The 26,056-nt window shown below is 33.4% G+C and overlaps 1 protein-coding gene across 2 annotated transcripts in view; it reads left to right on the top strand.

Moving 5' to 3' along the window:
* SNX13 (sorting nexin 13) overlaps nt 1–26,056 on the top strand; it is a 91,252-nt gene that overhangs the window by 34,609 nt on the left and 30,587 nt on the right. For both annotated transcript variants that reach the window (XM_016217022.2, XM_016217023.2), the window contains exons 6-15: nt 4,003–4,124; nt 4,215–4,316; nt 5,608–5,696; nt 10,011–10,094; nt 11,892–12,030; nt 12,419–12,507; nt 16,185–16,284; nt 17,358–17,551; nt 25,227–25,331; nt 25,924–26,056. In XM_016217022.2, the coding sequence (XP_016072508.2) occupies nt 4,003–4,124; nt 4,215–4,316; nt 5,608–5,696; nt 10,011–10,094; nt 11,892–12,030; nt 12,419–12,507; nt 16,185–16,284; nt 17,358–17,551; nt 25,227–25,331; nt 25,924–26,056 (1,157 nt within the window). The remainder of the gene's footprint in view (nt 1–4,002; nt 4,125–4,214; nt 4,317–5,607; nt 5,697–10,010; nt 10,095–11,891; nt 12,031–12,418; nt 12,508–16,184; nt 16,285–17,357; nt 17,552–25,226; nt 25,332–25,923) is intronic.

Here is a 26,056-nt window from a genome sequence, read left to right as displayed (position 1 = left end):
TAATTTTAAGCTGTCTGCATGACATCACTGATGAACATGGAGTTAGGAAAGAGATGCACACTTCTGGCTCTCCCACTCAGCACACAACTGGGAGGAGGGCAGCCCAGTAAAGGGAGCAGGCAGATTGGTAATGAGACTTGTTTCTTTGTGTAGTTGCTTATTAAACTTCAATAAAATAGGAATTCTCCATATATTTTTGAGGATTATGGTAAAGGGTTTTGAAAAAAAGTCAGTTTATTTTATGTTCAGTTCTTATAAGTAAATCCTTACAGATTTTAAAAGGGAAACAAAGGTGCTCTGGAGAGTTGTAACATGCAGGATTTATGACTGAATTGAGGTTGGAAGAAGGGGAATTCTTTTAATGGGTTTAGTAGCACACTTATAATTTTGTGCTTTTAAAATTTGACTCAAATTCAATCTCCGGTTGATTCTTTTGACACTGGAACAGAGTAGTTTCTCAAGAACTCTAGAACAATGGAAAGAAGTAAAGGTTTATGTATTTTAAAGAGTATATCCTTTCTAATAGTAAGTTATGAGGGGGAAGTTACTGCCTGATTCACTGGCTTAAGGAAGAAGGAATTTCTTCTTTCACACATAGGCCACTGCTTTCAACAAAAGATCACCATGGGTCAGTAGATCAAAAAGCCCTCTAGTGGAATAAAACTTTTCTCAAAAACTCCCTGTAGATGCTTGTCAGAATCTACTCAGAAAAATGGAATTTTACCACACTAACGATTTTTTTAAATGTCTGATTTTTCTACATAAAAAAACCTTATATGGGAAATTAATACATACTATTTTAAGTTTATGTGATTGGTTATTATATTCGCCTTTACTGATTAATATATCTTTAAAAAACCATTTATATATGTATGTATATATATATACATACACACACTATTCGGTAAGTAGTATACTGTGACATTCTTAACTGGTTTTAAAAAAGTCTTAATAGTCACTTCTGTGAAAAAATAATGTGGCATCAGGAACATACATTTATTATAGGATTGTTTCTATGGGAAAATCAGTTTTTACTTTTATCATTTTGACGAAAAGGACTTTTTCCAGGAAAGCATTCTGCCAAGAATGTAAAGATTGCCATATAGCCACCCACTTCTCTAGTCAGGCAAGTCGAGACGATGACTCTGGCATATACCATATTCATTCCATTTCTTTTGCTCATTCCTGTATTGTTTCTTTCCACATTTAAATACTACTTGTTCTTTAATCCTATATAAATTACAACATTACTTAATTAACCTCTACTTATTTCTGTGTATGGTTACTGTCAACAAAATTTTTAACTATTTTTGGACTGGTATCAATTCTGTACTACCGTAGTAGAAATTCTTTTAACTTATATTTTGTTAGCCTGTATTCTCCATTCACTTTGTAAGGTTTACTGACTTATGCCCCTAGCAGTAAGGCTAGGCTAATAGACCACTTTCTAGTACTTCTGTTTACTTCCGTTCCTATCTTTTGAGTTTTAAGCTTATCAGAAGTAAGTCATGTGATCCCTGGGCCCTGCTCCTAGAAAATCTAATACAATTGGTCTGTGGTATGAGCTGAACATTCCTGATTTAGAGGAGAAAGATAATTAAGTGTGTTAAAAAACAATGTATTTGTTTCTGAACCTGTTATCCCAGTTATACTTTTAATTATAATCACATAATTTAATCTACTCCTGTGCAGATTGAAGAACTAGGAGTATGGCAAGGTAGTTCCTATGAAAACTGTCACTTGCTTTGGAATTTTACTTATAGCTAGTTGCTAGGTAGATTGCAGTTGAATTAGGTGTGCAAAAGACAACTATGAAGTATTGGTGAAAAGTTGTGAAGTACTCTTCATTCAGATTTGTTCAGAAGTGTCTTTAGTTGTCATGCTACTTAAAAGAAACTGGAAAGCATAACCTTCACAGTGTGGGAATGTTTTATTCACAACAAAGGCTACATTAATATCACTAAGCAAAACAGTCAAGTAAAAGGTCTTAGCCTCATGCTGAAAGATTTATATGATTTAAGTTAAAATGAAATATATTCATAACTCCCTCTTTTGATCAAATATTTTTATTTACAGGTACATACCAGTCATCAGTTTTCCATGTACTCTGTTCTTGTGTGTGTGTATGGGTATTTAGTTCATGTAATCATACACTCTTAAAACTGTGTGTCCTTAAAGAAAATAAACCCTGGGAAGTGATGTGACTTGCTGAATTTCACAACTAGTGAAATGATGAATTTTACTTTAATTAAGGATGTGTGTGTGTGTGCGTGCGTATGTATATACATATATATACACACGCATATATACATACACACACACACACACACACACATATGCTAGTCCAGTGTTTTTTACAGAAATACTTGGTTGATTTTGGTGGTGGTGTTTTTTGTGATGATAAGCTGTACACTGCTTAGAGTAGTTAGAACCAGTGAAGCAATTTATATCATCTCAGTCTCAGCCCACATATTTGGGACATTCATTGCCCTTTTTAGGCATTAGCAGTAAGTAGCTTTGGGATTTAGAGAGGCAAAAAAACCCTCAGTTTATATTCTATTTCAGAATTTTAAGAAGTAAAAAACAACTGTTGTATGTGTCTCATGTGGCCATTTTTCAAGCACCTGTTAACAATGTTCTGACCCTGAAAGAGGAATCAATGAATCAATATGTATTGAGTGCCTCCCAATGTTCAACACATTATTTAGCCGCTGGGGATACCACTGTGAATAAAATGAACACAGAATTAAACAAAGTCCCTGACTTCCTGAGATTTTTGTCTCAGTAATTGAGTTTATTTCTAGCAATAGAGTTTTTAACTGCAGGTTGCTATAAAAAAGTGAAAAATTTGGTGCCATGAGAATATATAACCAGAGATCCAAACCTGAAGGAATAAGGCAGAGGGAGAGGGTCAACAAAGGCTGATGTGTGGAATTGATGTTCTAGACGAACTCTAAAGTATAAGTGGGAATTGTCTAGTGAATGCGGGGAAGAGAGGGGAAATTTGTGGAGAGTGGGCAAGGGTGAGCAAACTTGGCAGAGAGAATATTTTGTCCAGAAGCACTGAGATAAGAAAAGGCATATTTAAGTTTGAGAAATGGGAAGAAAGCCTGTGAATGTGCAGAACAGAAGGGAAGGAAGAGGGTGGAACAGATGATGATGAGGAAATAAGCGGTGTCCCTGGTATATAAGATTTTAGAGAAAGTGTTTGTGCTCAAGCTTAAGATCAATGGAGCGTTACTGAAAGCTTTTATTTTGTGCTATCACATTTTTATTTTTAAAAAGATCACTCTGGCTGATCTATGGAAAATAGAATGGAGGGGAGACAAGGGTGGACGTGGGAGACTGATTAAAAGGCAATGAATCAGATCCTATGTTAGAGATGGAAATAAAAGCATGCATTGTATGTTCATCACCCAAAGTCAAGCATCTTTCCATCCCCATTTACCCCCCATTTGCGCACTTCTACCTCCCCCTACCCCTTTCCCTCTGTCTGTCACCATACTGTTGGCTGTGTCTATGTGTCATTCATATGTATATATGTATATAATTTTTTTTTCTTAATTCCTTCACCTTTCCCCCCCAGCTCCCCAATGCCCCTCCCCTCTGATGGCTGTTTGTCTGCTCTTTTAAAAGCAAGCAAAAACGTCCTGAATTCCTAATATATTCTTATGCCTGGGGTGAGAAATTGCATGATAAAACTCTTAGATTCATTTTAGATTTAACTGGAAAAAATTTTTTTTTTCTGTTTATTTTCACCTTTAAGCTTTCGCACATAAAATACTTAATACTGCTTGAAGTCTTAGTCAGATAGATTTTGATACACTTTGGGTCTTGTGAAAGGAAGTGCTAAGATGTAATTCTAATTAAATAAACAAAACCTCAGTATAAATAAATCCAGTCTCTGATAATGATGTCTTTTAGTGGTCATTAAAATGAATTTATATCTTTTTTATTAAAAAGCATTTAAGTAATGCTTTATTGTAATGTGTTTTTTATAAGGTCAAAAGAAATAGACTGGCAACCTTATTTTACAACACGCATTGTAGATGATTTTGGCACACACCTACGAGTATTTAGAAAGGCTCAACAGAAGATAACAGAGAAAGATGATCAAGTAACAGGTAATATCTTTATTCCTGAAAATTATGATTTTTAAATTCTGTTTTTCCTTATCATTCCATGTATCTTGAATTGTTTCTTTCTTTGTGCAGGTACAGCAGAAGATCTTGTAGATACCTTCTTTGAAGTTGAAGTTGAAATGGAGAAGGACGTTTGCCGTGATCTAGTATGCACTTCTCCCAAAGATGAAGAAGGTTTTGTTTTCATTTTCACTCTTTTGAGAATAGAAACTGTTCAAGTTGGTCAGAGACGAGTTAGCAGAACCAGTAACAGATAAAAGGGTTAAATTATTTTTACAGGACAGATAGTGTAGTAAAGATACTGTTACTATTCACTTTATTTTATATTTTAATTCTTAAAATAGTTTAATTCTTAAAATACTTTTAATTCTTAAAAGTAGTTTCCAATTTTTTTTCTGTTTTAAAGGTTATCTTTATACGTTAAAGACACCTCGCTTGTTTTATAAAATATAACAAGCGTAAACATTTTATAATTATAAATTTACTTTTTTGATCGATAGTAATTTTATCTTCACCTTGAATTTATTATTTCTACTTCAAGAATATATATGTTACCCTAAAATATTTTCTAAGGTAATGCTTATAATAATTTCAAATAAAATTTTTAGAGTTGGATGAACTTGTCTTTTTTGTGGGAGGTTGGATCAGATAAGGTTTAGCTAAGGGTGTTGTTTTTTTCCTAGATTTGCAACAGCTAAAAGTCTTTCCTACTTGGCACATTTTTAGATGAACAGCATCAGCTATATAATTATATTCCCATGAAGTGTCAGCATGTGAACAACTACAGAAAAGCATTTCTAGTTATGGAAGTTGTTTTCTTTGATTTTTATAATGCTTAACATTTTTATTTCTTTAATTTGCTTTTTTTCATCTTTTTTCTTCTTTCCTTTTTATATTTATTTGCAATTCAATTTTTAATTGCCATTTTATAGCATTGATAAGAAATAACTAAATGTGAGAAATAGATATAATGATGTGCAGTACTTGTATGTAAACCAGGTCCTCATAAATCAGTAAATTAGAAGAGCATACTCTTTTTTCTTTTGTTATTATCTGCCAAGATAGTGGAGGTTCTCTTTTGAAAGAAGAATTACAGGTATATTTTTAAGTGTGTAATTAATTTTTAAGTATGCAAACATAATTTGATTTGTGTGGTAGAGTACAGAATACATAGTTCAACTAAAGTTGTTTTGGGGACACTTTTGTAATTGAAGTTTCTCAGTGATTCACAAAGTGGGATGTAACTGAACAGAATAAAAAATACCATTTTGATTAATGAGTAGTTACTATTTGGAGAATAGAGGAATTTTTAATGAATACTGATATGTACTAATTAATTCCTAAAATAATAAGCCAGTATAATCAAGAAACTGCTTATTTCTACCTTTATTTATGTGTTTTATATCAAGAATAGGTGGAGATATCATGTTTTCTAATGTTATTTTAACTACCTTTTTATTTTTAGGATTCCTAAGGGATTTGTGTGAGGTCTTACTATATTTACTGCTACCTCCTGGAGATTTCCAGAACAAGACCATGCGATACTTTGTCAGGGTAAGCTTAAACTCATACCAAATAAATGGCCGTATAGAAACTTAGAGTAGCATTTCTCAAAAGTTTTGGCCTCGGGACCCTATTACACTTTTACAAATTATTGAGGACCCCAAGGAGCTTTTTTTATGTTGGTTTTATCTATCATTATTTCCATATTATAAATTAAAACTAAGACATTTTGAAACACAAGAATATACAAACACATTTCATTAGTTAAAATGATACCATCACATCTTGTTTCTTTTGAAAAATATTACTATATGCCTGTCTCTCCCTGATTCCCCAGAGGTCCCTGGAGAACACTTTGAGAACTGCCTGACTTAGAGTTAGTTAGGTACTTGGATTTTGGTTATACCAAGATGTTTTAAATTTTCTTTAACATGGCTTTACCTATAAATTTATGCTAATTAAATTAGGCTGATTAACATGACACTTCTGGCCCTGGCCAAGCAGCTCAGTTGGTTGGAACATCGTCCTGTACACCAAAAGGTTGTGGCTTGATTACTGGTCAGGGCACATACCTAGGTTTCGGGTTTGATCTCTGGTCGTGGTGTGTACAGGAAGCCACTGATCATTGTTTCTCTGTCTCTCCCTTCCTCTCCCTCTAAAATCAATAAAAAAATCCTCGGGTGAGGAAAACAACAACATTCAATTAAAAAAAAAACGCTTCTGGTAGAAACTTGAAAAAAAACTGGGTAGCTGAGATTTTGCCACTGGTAATTGGAAAATTAATAAGTCAAATGAGAACAGTAGTGTTGGACTTTTTACTCTCAGACTATAAACCTTTGGATAAAAATTCTGTGTGGAGATGTAGAGGAATAACATTTTGCCTTTGGCTGCTGGTTATTACTGAGAAATGCTAGCTACATAAGACCTTATATAGTTGAACGGGTAAAATGAAAGTTATGATCTCTTTAGTCTGCCTTCCTGCAAAACAGGAGTTCAGTTCCTGAGTTGTACTTTTATGCTTGTATGCTGTTATTTAAGCAGTACCACACAGTTTCCTAATACCCACCTAACTTGAGTTCAGCGCACTTCTTAGTTAGGGCAATGGTACTTTGAAGTGACTAGAAAATACTTGGTTTTGATGGGAAGAGTCTAATAGATTATATACCGATAAAACCAGTTATTTGGGCTAGTCATTTTCAAGGGTGGTAAATACCTGGCATGTCTATCACTTGATTCACCTCTACTACTAAGGAAGATGTTACTAATCCATTGTAGCACTCATTCATGCTGAGTATCTATTTGACATCGGAATCTTTGTTTAGCTCGTCCTCTAGACAGCCACTGCTAGGTAGTATCTTAGCAGCATTTCACATGGCTGGCAATCTTTTCCTTCCTGAAACTCTCTTTCCTGGGTTCCATGTCATTACTCTTTTCTCATTTGTCTCTTCATTTGGTCTCCTTTTTAGTCATCTTTATATGCCTTAACTCATCTACTTTTATTTAACTTTTAAATATCCAAGTTTTTCAAGCCTGGACTTGCTTCTTGCTCGTCCATCCTTTAGGCTTTAAATGCCATTCAAATGCTAATATCTTCCAGATTTATATCTTTAGTCCAGACTTTCCTTCTAAGCCCTAGCTGCCCACTGAAATCACCATTTCATTGACTTACAGCCCTTTTAACCTTTAAATGTCCAACATGGAAATCTTATTCTTGCCTCCATATCGTGTCTGCCTTTTAGTTTTTTCTCCATCCCAGTAAATGATATGACCCTCTAGCAAATTTTTCATATCTCAAGTTCTTTCAGAAGCTAACAAGGCCGGTGTGGTATGGCTTTGTTTACCTTTCTGGCCTTTGTGCTGTGCAGTCACTATAACCAGCCACATTGTCTTTTTTCTCCGTAAGTGCCCTTTTCTCCCCACCATAGGACTGTCTCATACTCCCCCCCTCCCCCCTTCAGAATTGTTTTCTTTATCCTTTTGGCTAAATTGTATTTATCCCTCATATCTCACTTCCTCAGAAATGCCTCTCCTGGCCACCTAATCTAAAGCACCCTCATAATTTCCTGCTACCATAGGTCATTACCCAGTTGTTTTCCTTTATAGCATTTACCATATTTTAAAAGGATAATCTGGTTGTTGTATTTACTCACTTGATGCATCTTTCCCTTACAAAGACAGGGGCCATATATCTGTATTTATCATTATTATGTACTTAGTAGTTATCCCAGTAGCTGGCACATAGCAGATACCCAGTCAGAACATCAGTTTTGATGTAAGAGGAAACCTGTTTGCCTTCCTTGCTGGCAGTGGTGCACATGTTACTGCAGCTCCCTGAAGATTAAGCTGACTCTTAGTATCCACGAATGAAGATCTGCCTTGTCATACGTGATTGTAGTTTAAAATAAGTAGGATTGTTTAAAGAGCAAATATGTTTTAGCATAGCTTGTTCTTTTAGACCAATTATTTCTTTTTGGTAGAATCTAATTCAGTATAATTGTAGAGCACTGCATTCAGCAAACTAGGTTTTTACCTTTTAATTTGATAGGACTTTATCTGTTTTCTTTTGCTGGTAATTAAATTCAAGTTTTCCACAAAGATGTATTTGTTAAGATTAAATAACGGATGAAAGACGCCTTCTTTCCTTTGTACTATCCTTTGCCTCACTAGAACCTACATAGGAATTGTTGAGTCATATGGTTACATCTTGACTAAATCCTTTTTGAGGCAAGTTAGAAGACCAAGTAGTTTTCTAAAACAGATTGACTAATTGCATTAAGTAATAAGAAGCATTAAATTTATTTAAAATTTTTCCCATGTGTTTTTAAAAATTATTTTGAAAAGAAACTTAAGTTTTTTGTTTATGTATTTTCTCCTTACAAATTACATTTTAAGATTTGAGCATATGGGAAAGAGACATAATTTGAAGAAAGGAATTATATAATTACTAAAAATAATTTTTAAGAAGTTAGAGACTAAAGCTCAAATTGAAAGAAGCAGTTCCTTCTCTTTTGAGACTGTAAGATGTTTCAAAGGACACTTCAGAAAGTTACTGGAGCCTTTTTTAGTGTCTCTTGAAATTATTGATTCATCATGGTATAATAGTTTTCAGAGACTTATACAGCTTACAGAAGTAGAATTTATAATATTCCTCTAAAGGAAAATAAAGTGAAGGCCATCTTCTATGAACTTATATTACATAATGGCCCAGAGAAGTTAGAGATCTGGAAAGAAGGAATAGGTAAATCAGTCTTTTACTAAGAAAAGTGAAACATCCTGTTAAGATTATAGTTATTTAGCTTCTCCAGTATTCTAAAGAAATAGTGTTTCGTAAATTTAGATATTACAGGCATAAAGGTATACAGATTAATAACAGATGAAAATATGTTAATAGCATAGCACTAAATACTTAGTTTATTTTCATTCATTTTATATTTATCAAATGTCTGCCATGTTTAAGACAATGACCTTGAGAAAATGAAGGGTAAATAATTTTGAAGATACATAAATCAGTAGAACAACTGACTAGTTTCATTCATATACAGAAGGTTCCTAGAGAGTTGTAAGTGTATTAGAGAAGTGGAAGGTACAGAATTACATAGAGAATGGTAAGTGATAAATGCCATAAATACAGGGTATAAGTTATTTTCAACATATAAGTAAAAAAGTGTTTAGTTGGAATGGTCAGGGTTTATTTAACTGGAGAATTGACTCTGTAGTCAGTCCTTGAAGGAAGAGAAGAATTTTGATAGGTAGCATAAACAGCTGTAAAAAATGGGAAGGTATAGTCTAGAGAATGGTGAATAATTGTGTTAATATATTATTTTCATTATTTTCTAATAGGAAAATTTTCAAACAGACAAGTATAGGGCATAATAGACATTTATGTACCAACTACTCAGATTCAACCAATATTAATATTTTACTGTAGTGGCTTTGTTTCTCCCTTGAAGGTAATCACTATTCTAAAATTGATGTGTATCTTTTCCTTTTCTTCTTTGTTATTATATTTTTAATATAGATATAGGAATCCATAAATACTTATACTGCCATGTTTTGCCTTTAAAAATTGACAGAAATACTAACATACTAGAGGTGTCTTTTTTCTTTTCTCCATTGAACTCTAGGTGTCATTGTGGAGATGTATGCACGCAGATATAGGTAGCTTCATCTCAGTTTACTTAATTTATTTTAACTGTGGTATACTAGCTCATCTGTTTGTAAGCTTATGTTGATTATCAAGTTTTACTTTTACGTGTATTGTACTTTTCTTAAGTAACAGTATTGTGTTAGGGAATTTATATTATGCTGTTGATTTGAGAAGTATATTCAATTAAATTTGGTTTTGTTTTTTAAAATTCTGTCCAGGAAATCCTTGCACAAGGAATTCTTCTTCCATTAATAAATCAACTCAGTGATCCTGATTATATTAATCAATATATCATATGGATGGTATGTACTTTCTTAATTATAACTCTTTAAAACAGGTTTTTAAAATGTAGAAATAGTATTTGGCAATTAGGATGATTAAGTAACAATTTATTAAAGAAATTAAATAAAAACATATCTAGAGATAATCTGTATATTTCCAGTATTTCTGTTTGCTACTATGTTGAATGTGCTAGTCATCTTTACACTTTAAGTGTAGAGATGCCTGGCCAGCATGGCTTAGTGCTTCAGGTCAATGCTCAACCACTGATTTCCAGTCAGAGCACATGCCCAGGTTGTGGGCTGAGTCCCCAGTGGGGGGTGTGCAGGAGGCAGCCGATCAATGACAACTCTATCATCATCGATGTTTTTATCTCTCTCTCTCCCTCTCCCTTCCTCTCTCTGAAATCAATAAAGATATATTTTAAAAAAAGTGTAAAGGTAAGATAATCTTTACAGTTTTGGTGCTGTTATTACTTATTTAAATTTTAAAAGATATTTTACTGCCTGTGTGTATAGATGATGAGTTATTTTTTAAAGTTAGACCCTTTCATGGAAGTCACAGAACCTGATATTCTTTTTTTAGTTAACTTTTATAGAGTCCTGCTGGCTCTACCAAGAGCTTTAAAAATATGCATATCTCTTCTAACCAGTTTGTCTCAGTGGTTAGAGCATCAGCCCAAGGACTGAGAGGTCCTGGGTTCGATTCTGGCCAAGGCCATGTACCTCAGTTGTAGACTCGATCCCGGGCTCAGGTTGGGGTACATGTAGGAGGCAACCAATCAGTGTGTCTCACATTGATGTTTCTCTCTTCTCTCCCTTCTACTCTCTGAAAAGCAATGGAAAAAATATCCTCATGTGAGGATTAAAAAAAAAATAGAGGAAAATGTCTATAAAAAACTATGCATATCCACATAAGTAAAATTTTAAAAATGTATATCATTTGGTTAGGAATTCTACTCCTGAAATTTATTCTAAAGTGATAATAAATTTGCAACAACATTTAAGGCCGCTAATAGAAACATTGCTTTATAATACTAAAACATTGAGAGCAATTTAAGTGTCTCACATAGAGGATTAGTTTAATAAATTATGTATATTGATACAGTAGAATACTATACAGCCATTCAAAATGATGATAGTATATCCCAAGTCTGCTACCTTTTCGTAGCTCCTCTTACAGCTTTACTTGGTTTAAATTTTATTTGCAGTAATAATGATTAGTTCCTTCACAACATCCTCAACTACCTTTTATCTCTCTCTCTCACTGTACTTGCTTGGTGAAACCACACTCAAGTTAAATTCAACTTAAATATCCATCTACTCTATTCGTATTCTTAAATAGCAAGTGACTGAAGAAAAAGACAAAATAAAAAGTATTCATATCTTCACAGTGATTCTGTTAAATTGAGGTCAGAGAATCCCTCTCGCCTGTTTAAAACCCTCAAGTAACTTTCATTCCACTCAGAATCAAAGTCAAAACATTTACTGTACCCTACTGGTTTGCCCTCCTTCACCACTGATCTTGTTGTCTACTCTTCTACCTTTCTTTGATATAGCTCAACCGTCATGGCTTCCTTGCTATTAAACATTCTGAGCATGGTTTTCTGCTTTCTGTTGTGCTGTATATTTTACTTACTTTCTTTACAGTTTATGACCCACAAGAATTTAAGTACCATGAGTACAGAGATTTTCATTTTGTTTTGTTACAAGCATTGGGAATATGACAAGTTGTGCCTGTCACGTGGAAGACATTCAAAGTTCTGTTTTCCCTTAATAAGTGAGACCCCTCCTATCTGATTTTTAAACTTTATTTTCCAGATCCGTGAGTCTAATTGCAACTATGAGGCCTTCATGAACATTATTAAATTGAGTGACAATATTGGAGAGCTAGAAGCAGTCAGAGATAAGGCAGTAGAAGAATTACAGTATCTTCGATCTCTAGATACAGCTGGTGATGGTAAGTAATTTGTTTAAGTAAAAGAATGTTTTACTTCATTATTGATTATTATATCTTTAAACAAAACTGTAATTTACCTAAATGTCATTTTATGCTATTAGTTGTTTTTGCCTTGACTAAATTGAAATCTGGCTTATTGTTTTAACATGTGCTAAGATAAGGCATTATGATTTCTAAATGAAACTATTATAGCAGTTATCTCTGAAGTAAAGAGAATTGGCATGGTTTAATATTAATTAAATAAATTTCACTATAAAATTTTAGGGTATTAAGTAAAATATTGCTCTATGCATTGGTTTTTATGTTAAATTACAGTAAGTGCATATTTAAAGTATTTCACATATAACATTACCACTTTCCAGTTCATAATCAATTTGTTTGTTTTTAGATATCAACACTATCAAAAATCAAATAAATAGTTTGTTATTTGTAAAGAAAGTATGTGATTCAAGAATACAGCGGTTGCAGTCAGGCAAAGTAAGTAAAGTATTTTTGAATTAACATTTAATTATAAATATTTTTTATTAAAATGTCTAGCAGGGTGGGGGGATGGGTAGAAAAGATGAAGGGGATTAATAAGTACAAACTGCCAGTTATAAAATACGTGACGGAGAAGTAATGTACAACATAGGGAACACAGTCAATGATATCGTAATAACTGTGTATAGGGGCAGATGATTACTAGACTTATGGTGGTGATCACATCATAAGGTATATAAATGTCTAGTTACTATATTGTACACCTGAAACTAATGTAATATTGTATGTAAAATATAAAAGTAAAGTTTTAAAATTTCTAGCAAATAACAAAAAGGATATTAACCAGTGCAGTACTGTACAAAAGAACTTTTAGAAAAAAACTTGTCTTGAACAATATAGTATAAGTATTTGTGAAACCACACTGAAGAGTTTGAAACACTGCCTAAAAAATGCTAAAATAATTAAAGATTTTATTTTATTTATTCATCTACCCACTTTCATTTATTCAGTATTTATTGAATTTTGTGCCTGCGGCAACCATTGTCTCTCTTCATGGAGCTTATATTTTAGTTGCAGAGTCATAAAGTAAGCCAATAAGTAAATTGATATATAATGTAAAAAATAAGAAAATGTGAAAAAATATAAGTAAAGGCATAGAGAATGTCTAGGAGTGTTTTCTGTAAGTACTGAGAGATCTGGAGACCTTTAAGCATAGGGAGGCCTAAATAACATGAGAGTCTTATGAATTTTATTTTTTAATAGAGTCTTTCAGGCAAGCTGAGAGCAAAGGCAAAGATCCTGAGATAGGAAAGTTTGGTGAGTTTGAGGAGGTCAGTGCAGCTGGTATAGAATGAATGAGAGAAATTGTTAGTAGGAATGAAGTTGGAGAGGAACCTTGGGTAGATTATATATGGTTTTACCTGCCATAGTAAGATTTTTTTAAGGTTCTAATTGTGATGGGAATCCATTGGAGATTTTCCTTGGTGAGTGATGTGATCTGATTTGTGAGTTAAAATGATTACTTTGGCTCTTTGTGATGAATAAATCGTGGTGTAGTGGTAGGGGCAAGAATGGAAACTAGGAGATCATTTACAAGAGATCATTTAGTCCTGTAAGAGATGTCTGTAGAGTTTGTGAGAAGTAGATACTGGATATAGTGCTAACAGGATTAAATGGATTAAATATGGGGTGAGAAACTAAAGAAGAACTCAAGAATGATTTGTAGTTTTTTTGTCTTGAGCAGCTGCATGAATAGTGTCAATTTCTATTAAAATGGATAAAACTGAGGGAGGAGGAGATTTGGAAGAGTGAATCTAATTTTGGATGTTTTAGTTCGACACTCAAGTAGACATGCTTATTGGTAAACTCAAGTTCAAGGAAAGGTTAGTGATGGAAATAAACTTTGAGAATCCTCAGGGTTATCAGATATTTATTTAAAGTTAAGAGACTGGATGAAGTTACCTAAAAGAGTGAGTGTAAGGAAGAAGATACCAAGAACTCAGTCCTGAGGCACTTTAGTTACTAGAGTTTAAGACAAAGTAGAAGATCTACCCAAAGATACAGAGTAAGTGGCTGGTGAGATTGAAGGAAAACCTGAGAGTGTGATATCCTAGAAGCCAAATGTAGAAAGTGTTTAAAGAAGACATGAGAGATCAGGAATGTCAAAGGCTACTGTTAAGTTGAGTAAGATGAAACTTAGAATTGCCACCAAGGGGATTATTGTTGATCTGATGATAACATTTTGATGGAATAGTGGAGAGCAACTCTAATGGGGGGGGTCAGTCCAAGAGGAAATGGGAAGAGATGAATTAGAAACAGTAATTATTGTTCACTGTTTGGAGGAGTTTTACTTAAAGTAGAGCAGAGATTTGGGACTGTAAGACAGGAAAACACATGTTTAAGTGTAGTTTTTATAGTGTCACTTTTTTGTGCTTGTTTTCTAATTTTGAAAATTTATTTGTGATTCTCTCTCTGGTCTTGTGGTTTTGCAGTTTTTCTTGAGGAATAGAAGATATTTTTTTAAAAGTTTAGTTTGCTAGATTAATTTTAACTAACATTACTTGAGACCCACATTTGTCGTATATGTGTGTGTGCGCATTTGCATGTATGCCTGTCTTTGTTTCAGCTGACTATTTTAAAATTAGTTTATATACCTATGCAAATTCAGAACAGAAGAATGATATGGTTTCACTAGTGCTTATTGTTTCTTTAAGTAGGTACACTATCTCAATCTTAAGAGTTAGTGATACTTAATCATCATTAGTTAAAGTCTATTTGCCCATACACTTTTTTATATTGAATCCTTTTAAAATTAAGTGCCTTGTTTGGAAATCTGTCAGTTCTATTTGAATACCAGGCTTTACCTCTTCAATAGTTCAGGTCATGCATTTTCCTTTGGAAGTAACCTGAGAATCCCCACAGAGATTTTTTTTTAACTGTGCTACTCATCTTGAATTCTTAGAAGACCCTTTATCATACCCTTTTTTTTTTTTTACAAATAAAGTTATAGTGAATACTCTTCCCCAGCCTATTATCTGTGGAGCTGCTGCTGGGCAGGAGAAATATAGGAGAAATCATGTGCTGGCACTGGTTTGTGTTTTGCTAGATGTTTTAATTCAGTTACCTGTTATTATTCGGTACTTATGTGAAGGGACACTAATTACACAAGAATTATTTTTCCTCCTTTCCTCAAATTATCTTCCTTCTTCTTTATGTATTACCTTTGCCTAATTTAGTATCTGTCCTTGAATAAGGCAGCTTATTTAACTTTCAGAAAACCTGCCTATCTTTTTTTTTTTTTAAATGGAGGGTTGTGAGATACGGATTTGGGAATATGTACAGAGAAGCTGGTACAGATAGTTCACAGAAATATCATGGGTTTTAGAGGAAAGGACAGCAGGCTTTGAAATCAGACTCATTCTTACCAGCTTTGTGATCATAGGTAACCTTTCTGATCTTCAGCTTTCTTTTATTTTAAATGGCTTTGATGGTGCTTAATCCAGTAGGATCGTTGTGGAGATTATATGAAGTAATGTGTGTAGTGTACTAGCATAGTGCTTGATGTGTAGATTTGCTACATTTTGAACCCCTTTTTTCCTCCTTTGGTTTTATATGTAGGAAGTTACCAGTGCTTTATAACTTCAAAAAGCATATGCAATTTATTGTTTACATAGTCTGAGAAGAAATACATTTTCTCCATTTACATTTCTGTAAAATATTTTGTGGAGTTTTTACTCTTTTAGAAGCAAAACTACCCTTTGGGAATATTTTCTGTTTTCCTAGTAGATAGACTTCAATATGTACTTAAAAATGTTATAATTTGCTTATTCTTGGACATGTTAAGTATTTTAAACATCCTCTTGAGCCTATAAAATATTCATTTTCATTTGGAGTATGTAGAGATAGAGAATATTTGAAAATACAGTAATTTAGATTTATTTTGTGTTGGAAGAAATGAATGCATATCATACTTAATACATATTTACTAAGCAACTCTGGAAATAACATTCACTGAGCTGAGACTATTTTCTTGGGAAGCCACATGTATGAGAAAGGAAAAACTTTATTTTTATTCTATTTTAATTTGTAATTTGATTTTTTTACACCTAGGTAAAGATCTTTAACCCAGTGACTGAATAGATGAAATATTAACCTACATTCCCTTTTACCTGTAGGAAATAAATACTGTGAAACTGGCAGCAAACTTTGGGAAACTTTGCACAGTCCCTCTGGACAGCATCCTCATAGACAATGTTGCACTACAATTTTTTATGGGTAGGTAAATCCATTTGGTGAAAATAATATAACCCCTAAAATTTTTAATAATTATAAATTTTATTAAATTTTAAATACTTAATATTAAGCATGTGAAATCTGTCTCTCTTTTCCCCCCTATTCTTGGAAGTGTTCCTTTTTCACTGGAAAACATAGGTAGAGATTTATTTTGTTTTTCAATAAATAAATGCTTTTGAATAAATAAATGCTTATTATAACTCTGATGTGCATTTGCTAAATTGCTTTTAAAATAAAGCTAAGGAGAATCTACTTTGAAGTTATTATTTGAGGAAGAGTACTTTATGAGGAATATGCAATATATATCACTTGTTTGCATAATTTTTGTATGTGGGTGGGAAGGGAATTTTATTACTATTACATCAAAATTCCTTTTATTTGGAGGATATTTTCAGTAAAACTTCCTGAATCTTAATTTTCATGATCAAAAAGACAAATACAGTCCTGACCAGTGTTTCTCAGTGGTTAGAGCATCAGCCCGTGCACTGAAGGTTGGAGGTTTGATCCCTGGCGCTTGTTGGGGAGTGTGTGAGAGGCAACCATTTGATGTGTCTCCTTTACATTGATATTTCTCTCTTCCCATGTCTCTCTCTCTCTTTCTCCACCCCCCCCCCCTTGCCACTCTCTCTAAAAAAATAATGAATGGAAAAAATATCCTCTGGTGAGGATTAACAAAATTATATATATTTGATTTGTTGAAGATTTCAATCCTTATTTTTAACATTTAAGGAAATATTAATACATATTATGATTAATAATCTTTATTGAGAACAAAAGCTGAATGTTTGTGAAACAGTTTGTTTCTGATGAAACCTTGTGTAGCAATTTTATCCCCTCGAGATTTTATCATGAAAAATAGATTTTTTTAAAAATGTGCTTTTGTGTTTCCTACATAATTCGTCTTTTTAGCTTAACTAATTCATGATATAACTATATTTTTACCTTAAACATTTTAAATATTTGAAACTTTAATCCTTCTTAGCTTATCATACAACTACTTGCACCCAGAAGTGTGTGACATTATTATCTATGTTGTTATGGATTTGGTTTGGTAGATTATATGCAGCAAACTGGAGGTCAAGCACATCTCTTCTTCTGGATGACAGTGGAAGGATACCGGGTTACAGCCCAGCAACAACTAGAAGTTTTATTAAGCCGTCAGAAAGATGGAAAACATCAAACCAACCAAACCAAAGGTCTTTTAAGAGCAGCTGCTGTTGGAATTTATGAACAGTATTTATCAGAAAAGGTGAGGATATATTTTGGTTACTGTGTTCTTATCTTCTTTGGCAGTATCATTAATAACAGTTTTTATAGTACTTAATAAATATCCATTACTTACACTAGGCACAACTTTTTCAGAAACATTGTCTCATATAATCCTGATAAAAGTCTTATTGTGTATTATTATTTTCGTTTTGTAGGTGAAGAAACTATTGTTCAAAAAATTGAATTAACTTGGCCAAGGTCACGAAAATACTAAATGACAAAGTCAAGATTCAAAGTAACACACACTTTAGATTCAAAGGCACAGTAGTTGAAAGTAAAAGGACGAAAAAGGTAAATCATGCAAGCAGTAACTAAAACAGAGCTGGAGTGGCTATACTAATATTAGACAATAGATTTTAAGACAAAAATTATTACTAGAGAAAAGGAACATTTATAATAATAAAAAGGTTAATTGATCAGGGTGATAAAACAATCAGAAACATAAAAAGCCCCACATCCATGAAACAAGAAACTGACAAAATTGCCCGGCAGGTGTGGCTCAGTGGTTGAGCATTGACCCATGAACCAAGAGGTCACTGGTTCAATTCCTAGTCAGGGCACATGCCCGGGTTGCAGGCTTGATCCCCACTAGGGGGCATGCTGGAGGCAGCCGATCGATGGTGTTTCTCATTGGTGTTTCTATCACTCTCCCTTCCTCTCTCTAAAAATAATAAATAAAAACATTTTTTTAAAAACTGACAAAATTGAAGGGAGAAATAGGTAATTCGGCAATAACAGTTTAAGACTTCAGTACCCACTGTCATTAATTGATAGAACAATTTGATAGAAAATCACCAAGGATATACAAGAATTAAAGAACACTATAAACCAACTAGATCTTTCACATCTACATAGTACTTACCATAACAATACCAGAATAAACATTATTTTCAAACACACATGGAACATTCTCCAGAATAGACCATAAGTTTGGCAATAAAACAACTCTCAATTTACAGATACATTGTTTTAAAAAAAATGTTGTTTTAATCCTCACCCTACAATGTTTTTTTATTGATTTTAGAGAGAGAGGAAGAGAGAGAGAGAAACATCAATCAGTTGCCTCCCATATATGCATCCCAGCTGGGGATCAAACCTGTAATCTAGGTATGTGTCCTGACAGAATCAAACCTGCAACATTTTGGTGCTCAGGACATTGCTCCAGCCAACTGAGCCACCTGGCCAGTGCAACAATTCTCAATGTAAAAGTATTGAAAATCATACAAAGTATGTCCTTTTCTCATAAAAGAATTAATCAGAAATCAACAACAGAAGGATTTTTGGAAGCCTATACAGATTTGTACACTAACACATTCTAAACAGCCTCTAGGTAGTAAAGAAATTAGAAGGAAGTTGGGAACTATTTTGAACTGAATGTAAATGAAAACAATGTTGCAGTGTATGGAGTGCAACTAAAGCAGTGCTTAGAAGGCAAGGTATAACTTTAAATGCCTAAATAGAAAGAAGAAAAATCTCAAATCAACAATTTACGATTTCACCTTAAAAATCTAAAAAAAGCAAATCAGAATAAACCCAAGGCAACAGAACGAAGGAAACAGTAATGACCGGAATGGAAATCTGTGAAATAGAGAAGAGAAAAACTGATAAAAGTCAATAAAACCAAAAATTTATTCTTTGAAAAGATCAACAAAAATGATAAACCTCTAGCTAGTTTGGCCAAGACAGAAAGAAAGATCACGAAAATCATGAATGAAAGGGGGCGTCACCAACCCTATAGAAATGAAAAGAACAGGACTGTAAGCAAATATGTAAACAACTCTGACAAATCAGACACCTTAGATGAAATAGACAAATGCCTAGAAAGACACAAGTTGCCAAACTGACTCAAGAAAAAATAGAACATATAATAAATAAAAAATTTTAATTAGTAATTAAAAATCATCTCATGAAAAACCAAGGCCTACGTAGTTTCACTGGTGAATTGCATCATATTTCAAGAAGAAATAATACTAATATTTCACAAACTCTTCCATAACATATAGGAAAAAAAAATACATTTTCTGTCTCATTTTATGAGGCTAGTATTCTGATACCAAAGCCAGATGAAGACTTCATTCAGAAAACTACAGACCAATACCGTGAATATGGATGTAGAAATTTCCAAGATTCAAGATGACTCATGCTCCAGTATTTTTTTCCTAACCCAAAGAAATATCTTAATTAATTTTTTACTTCAGTACTTTTAATGGCTATGCTGTAATACCTATTAAGCTATAGTTACTAGCACAAAAATTAAATTTGAATTTTCAGTATGAATTTTATTTGAAAACTGATCATATGTGAATTTGCTTACTTTTTTGCCTTGTGAAATATACTTAAATAGTGCATTTTTAAGAACAATAGTATAGCCCTAGCCAATTTGGCTCAGTAGTTAGAGCTTCAGCCTGCAGACTGAAGGATCCTGGCTTTGATTCCGGCCAAGGGCACGTATTTCGGTTTGCAAGCTCGATCCCTGGCCCCAGGCCCATGCTGGAGGCAACCAATCTATGTGTGTCTCTCACATTGATGTTTCTCTCTCTCTCTCCCTTCCACTCTCTGAAAAACAATTGAAAAAATGTCCTTGGGTGAGGATTTAAAAAAAAAAGAATAATAGTATAGCAAGTATAGCAAACACCTATATACCATCCAGCTTAAGAAATAGAACATTTACGTGCTTTTGAAGATCCCTGTGTATTCTCCACCTGTTATCACCTGTCAGGTTCACTTGTTTCTTATTGATGAATCCAGGCTCCTGTAGTTATTCACTTTTTTATTCATGTAGTTTTGCTATACATGTATGTTCTAAACCATATATGACTTAGCTTTGTTTTTAAACTTTATATCAATGGAATGATACTGTAAGTATTTATTTTCTCCCACTCCCTACCATTATATTGGAATCCATAATGTTGATGCATGCAGGAATAGTCATTTTCACTGAAGTATTTCATTACACAGGTATACAGTAATTTATTTACCATTGATAATGTTTATGAGCATTTTGGTTTCTATTGCACTGCTGCTCTGAATATTGTTGTTCATGTTTCAAATTCAAGTTTCTGCTATTTGAAAACACTGCTTTGGAGTGTATAAGCCTTCTGTATGTTAATTTTTTTTTTTTTTTTTTTTAATATATCTTTATTGATTTCAGAGAGAGGAGAGAGGGAGATAGATAGAAACATCGATGATGAGAGAGTCATTGATCGGCTGCCTCCTGCACACCCCCTACTGGGGATTGAGCTCGCAACCCAGGCATGTGCCCTGACCGGGAATCGAACCTCAATCTCCTGGATCATAGGTGAATGCTCAACCACTGAGCCATGTCAGCCGGGCGCATGTTAATTCTTAAAGTATGTTATAAATTCTATTGTAGTCCAATAGTATGCATTACAATTATAATGGAAAAATCCGAAAATTAAGTTACTTAAGTTGGTTTCAGCTTTTTAAAGATTTTTTATTGTTTTGTGTCTCATTGTTTCCATTGAGAAATCAATATGTTTCTTCTTTTGAAGATAATCTTTTTTTATTATTGAATGAAGACATCCCTCGTCTCAGGAAACCGTTCTCAGGGACACCAAAAGTCCCAGATTTTAGCCATAGATGTGGAAGATTGAGAAAAAGTACAAAACCCATCCTATGATTCCAAAAATAAGAACTGAAACAACATGTTCTTGTGTCAAATGACTATGGCATGGGTAGTCTACCCTTTGTAGTCACTGCTGTTTTTCTCTTGACCTCTAATGTGGCAACCATTGTTTCCTCTTCACTATAGTGGATCTTCCATTGTGTAGCACTCTGAGTACAACTTAAGTGCATTGTTATCATGAGTGTTAACAGTTCATCTTTTACTTTTCCTATCCTGTGCCTTTGTATTATGATAGGAGTGTTTAATTTTTAACATTATGAATATTGCAGTTATGTTTTATAAAAGTTCAGATAATGAAAATGAGAATGATTATAATACCCAAACCATCATGACTTAGACATCACTGAAAAAGAAGACTAAATGACTGGACTATTTTAATGACAGATCGAAGGAACCATACAACAGGATTAGAGAGAGTACATAACCAAATAGAGCACACTGCACAGTGTGCAAAAAACATGGTGGAGAACGGTATGAAAGCAAAAGTGAAGGCTGAATATTACAGATACTTTTAAGACCCCAGTGATCAGTTAAAAAGAAGGGCTGTTGGCCCTGGCCAGTGCGCTCAGTGGTTAGAGCGTCAGCCCGCACACTGAAGGGTCTCAGGTTCAATTCCTGGTCAAGGACATGTACCTGGGTTTCAGATTTGCTCCCTAGTTGGGGTGCTTATGGGAGGCAGCCAGTTCCTGTGTCTCTCTCACATCGATGTTTCTGTATGTCTCTCTTTCTCTCTCCCTTTCTCTCTCCTCCTCCCTCCTCCTCCCTCCTCCCTCCTTCCCTTCAACTCTGTGAAAAGCAATGGAAGAAGTATCCTCAGGTGGGGATAACAACAAAAAAATAGTGGCTGTTGAATTAGCTTGGACATACCACACAAATGAACACGCATTGGCCTATCTTTCCCTTGATTATTTTGTAAACTGGGTAGAGTTATATCTTGTGATTCAGAGGTTTCAACTGAAATATCCTGCGGGGAAGCAAGAGAGGACATTTTGATAACATGATTTCACTCTTTAAAGTTTAGAACTTTTTCTGTGAGACCTTACCAGCAATCATGTTCTCTATAGTATGTTGTGTTACATCAAATTGGAAAAACATGAGTGTATTTGCCATAGCTCCTAAGTACTTTGATTTGAAAAAATGGAGTTTTAGATATTTTCTTGATTTCTAAGATTTTTAATAAACTGTAAAAATATAAAACAAACTCTGCTCATCTATCTGCATGTTTAGCAGACAGTGTAAGTATATATTTGACCAAATTATATTTGGTCCATAAAGTTCTTGCAAAGAAAAAGAAAAAGAAAAAGATCTTACCTGCTAAGTAGCATGTGTTCCTTTTATATAACACTGCTAAAAGGAGATATTTATTTGCTTACTGAGGTTTTGTAAAAAAAATTTTTGTTTTAAAACATAGAAATGATAAGATTTTTGACATAAAAAATGTCAGGAATAACTTCTTCTTTATACATTTCTCTTTGAGATGGGCGTTGTTGCCAGTTATAGAAAAGATGCTAAAATGTTGGCCTGCAGCAAAATTATATTTTCAAAGAATGAGACAAGAATAATATCCTTCTTTAATTCAGAAATACATCAGGAATGAGTATGGTAAAAAGGATTAAACAGAATTTTTTCTCCAAAACTATTGAATGACCTTTGAAGAGGCTAAAGGGAATCTTGAAAGGGATGGACTGACCTGAGTGGTTGATATGTAGGCTATAACAAAAATTTATACATTGAAAAATGACTTGGTTTTTGGATACAAGACTATTGAGAACTCAAAAAAATATCACCAGAAAGGGCCAGCCAGCTTAAACAGGATTTTCTTTGTTTCTTTACTGAAACTAATTTATTTAGAATCTGCCTTCAATCTTCACAAGTTTAAAGGATATGTGTATTTTAAAACAATTTTCCTTGAGGAGAGGTTTAACTTATGATGACATCACTAAGCTTTGAAGTATTAAAAAATGGCCATTTTAGACACAGGTAGCTTATGATAAATTCCCAGATGTAAAGGATCTAATTGACAAACAACTGGTCTACCAAACAAGCCTTTAGCTACAAAGGCGACGGACATTTTTTGGAGAGCTGGAAACAAATCCCTGCAGCTCTTAAAACCTGCTGTTTTTAGTAAGTAAAATCTTATTCTATGCCTAAATGATTTTATTGAAGGGATATTTAACTTGATGTCATCACATTGGACTGGTAAGAGAAATAACCTTAACGGGAGAGCTGAAGGGGAAAGTGACTTTTACATTTGATTATACTCAGTTTTACCACTGTGTAAAAGAAAAGGGTGTTCTAAAGGCTGCAGGCAGATCAGAGTTTTACTGAAAGGGAAACACACAAAGTAAAAATATCCTATGGGATCATGGAATAAAAAGAGAAGTAATTGTTAATTTTTTATTAAATATAGATATTTGTTTAATTAGTCCTATTATATGTATAATCTCATTTTAAGTCTTACATTTAAGAATTTTAAGAATACAGAATAGTATAGCCTATAATATTTAAATATCTAATAATTAAAAAGTTAAAATGAATTGCTGTATCAGAGGACAGAAACACTATAAATACATTCTTATATATTTCTCATATTATTTGTTTAACTAGTCCTATTAATTACTAATTACCATTGTTAACTAGTCCTATTATTTTTTTAACTATATTTGTGTAATAGAAAAGTGAAGCATACAGATTAATAGATAATTTGGAAAACACTCATTTTTGTATTATTATGTTAAAGTAATAACAAACGTGTATAACTATTTCTCCTATATTTTTGAGTGGGGCAGTCTGGTAGGTTGTAACCCATGATAGCTCTCTGATAGTGTTGGTCACCTTGTATCAGAGAGCCTTAATCCAATTCTATGTATCTGATTTTACAGGAAAATTGAATAAATATAAAATGTTATTTTCAAATTTGCCTCTCATTATTTCCTAGAAACTTGAGTTTAGTGAGCTCAGAGGGCAAATGAAAGTACAAAGCCAACTAACATCATGTTCCTCTCTAATTTTTGCCACATACTCCACATTGTTTAGCTCTCCTCTTCCTGTTTCAGGGGAAAACATATACACATACACCACACCCCACCCTCCTGTACACAAACAACAGATAAGCACCCTTTCCCCCCAAAAAATGTTGAATTAACAAGGGAGCATTAGAACTTCCATAGTCATTTTTCTGTACATTTATACCCTGCTGTATACTTACTTTTTCTCCTCTTCTCCTTTTTCTTGATTTATTCATTTTGTTCCTTAGGTACTTTCTTGGATAGCATGGAGAAATTATTTAAACAATGCATTGTTTTGCTAGTTCTCTAGGAGTTACTATCCTTATCACTTGTTTACTCTCCAGAGCCTTCAGAACTAAAAATTCAAAGTTGACATCCTAAAGATAACCATATTCCTAGATTTTCATAATTTTTTTCTTTCAGTAATTTTTCACATTGAACATCAGATTTTGGAAGTTGTTGGAACAGGTTAACTTTTCAGATAAATTTTCTCTCATATCACAATGGGACTTTGCCGCAGTGGAATAAAACCAAATTTAAGATTAAGATAGTTTCTTCTAAAGGCCATTCAAAAGGATTGTTTCTAGTGGTAAGCGGTAAGTAACAATGGCGTATTATTTTGGCAGTTACAGTAAATACACATCCAGGACTACTGAATGCTAAAAAGTAGCTCCTAATGACAGTATTTCCTATGTGCTGGACATTGTGTTTGTATGGTTTACATAAATCTCTTTGAATCCTTATAATAATCTTATGTAATAATATCTCCATTTTTCAGATTTAGTAAATACTTGTCTACCAGGCTACTGTATTACCTGATGATGAGGAGATTCTAGTTCTTGTTTTAGCCTTCTTAAACATCAAGTTATCGTTTAGCAACCAAGCGTTTTCTGCCAATTACTTTCAATAATATGATTCCATTATTTAATTCTCCTATTATCAAGGCTTAACTTGTATTTAGAAATGCCAAAGATAATTACTATTATTTTTCTGTTTGTTAGGCATCTCCAAGAGTTACTGTTGATGATTATTTGGTAGCAAAATTAGCAGATACTTTGAATCATGAAGATCCAACTCCGGAAATCTTCGATGACATTCAAAGAAAGGTACTATATACAACATTTATTAATAGATCTTTCTTGAAAAAAATGTGTATTTCCACATGCATGTAATTTGTTTTTAAAAAGGTTGTTGAAAGTTATAAAAGAGAGGTAACTAAACAGATGAGTTATGGAAATAATGCTTCTCAATTACAAAAAAAGGCAGGCCAGTTATGTTTGTTTGTTTATTTAATTATTTAACAAATGAGGAAAATGCTTATTTTAGGCTGTTTTATTTGAATCTGACTGAAGAGCCAGATACATAGTTTTTGAATTTCATGAGTTGATGATGTATTAAATAACATCACTCAAATTTATTTTAATGTGCTTGAGCCTTTAGGTGGACTTGTGTCTTAGAGAACACTGCTTCCTAGAACATTATGTACAACCTGCTCTCATGTGACATGTTGTAGTAGGACCCTTTTCAATGCAGTTTAGGTACCCATGGACCAGAGAAATCATTAGTTGTGACATCTTGTAGATATGGAGCCCGTGATTCATTATAACAAGACCTAAGTCTAGCTTTTGGTAAAATCTTACTAGTGAAAATCAGTACGTTTTCTGTATTAATGATTGAATATCTTCATTTACTCAATAGGTGTATGAATTGATGCTACGAGATGAAAGGTTTTATCCTTCCTTCAGACAGAACGCACTTTACGTGCGCATGTTAGCTGAGCTGGATATGCTGAAGGACCCTAGTTTCAGAGGATCAGATGATGGTGATGGAG

Source organism: Miniopterus natalensis, chromosome 10, assembly GCF_054644295.1.
Source record: "Miniopterus natalensis isolate mMinNat1 chromosome 10, mMinNat1.hap1, whole genome shotgun sequence".
NCBI classification, from domain to species: domain Eukaryota; kingdom Metazoa; phylum Chordata; class Mammalia; order Chiroptera; family Miniopteridae; genus Miniopterus; species Miniopterus natalensis.
Note: the sequence above shows the minus strand (reverse complement) of the source record. Positions and strands in the feature narration are given on the sequence as shown.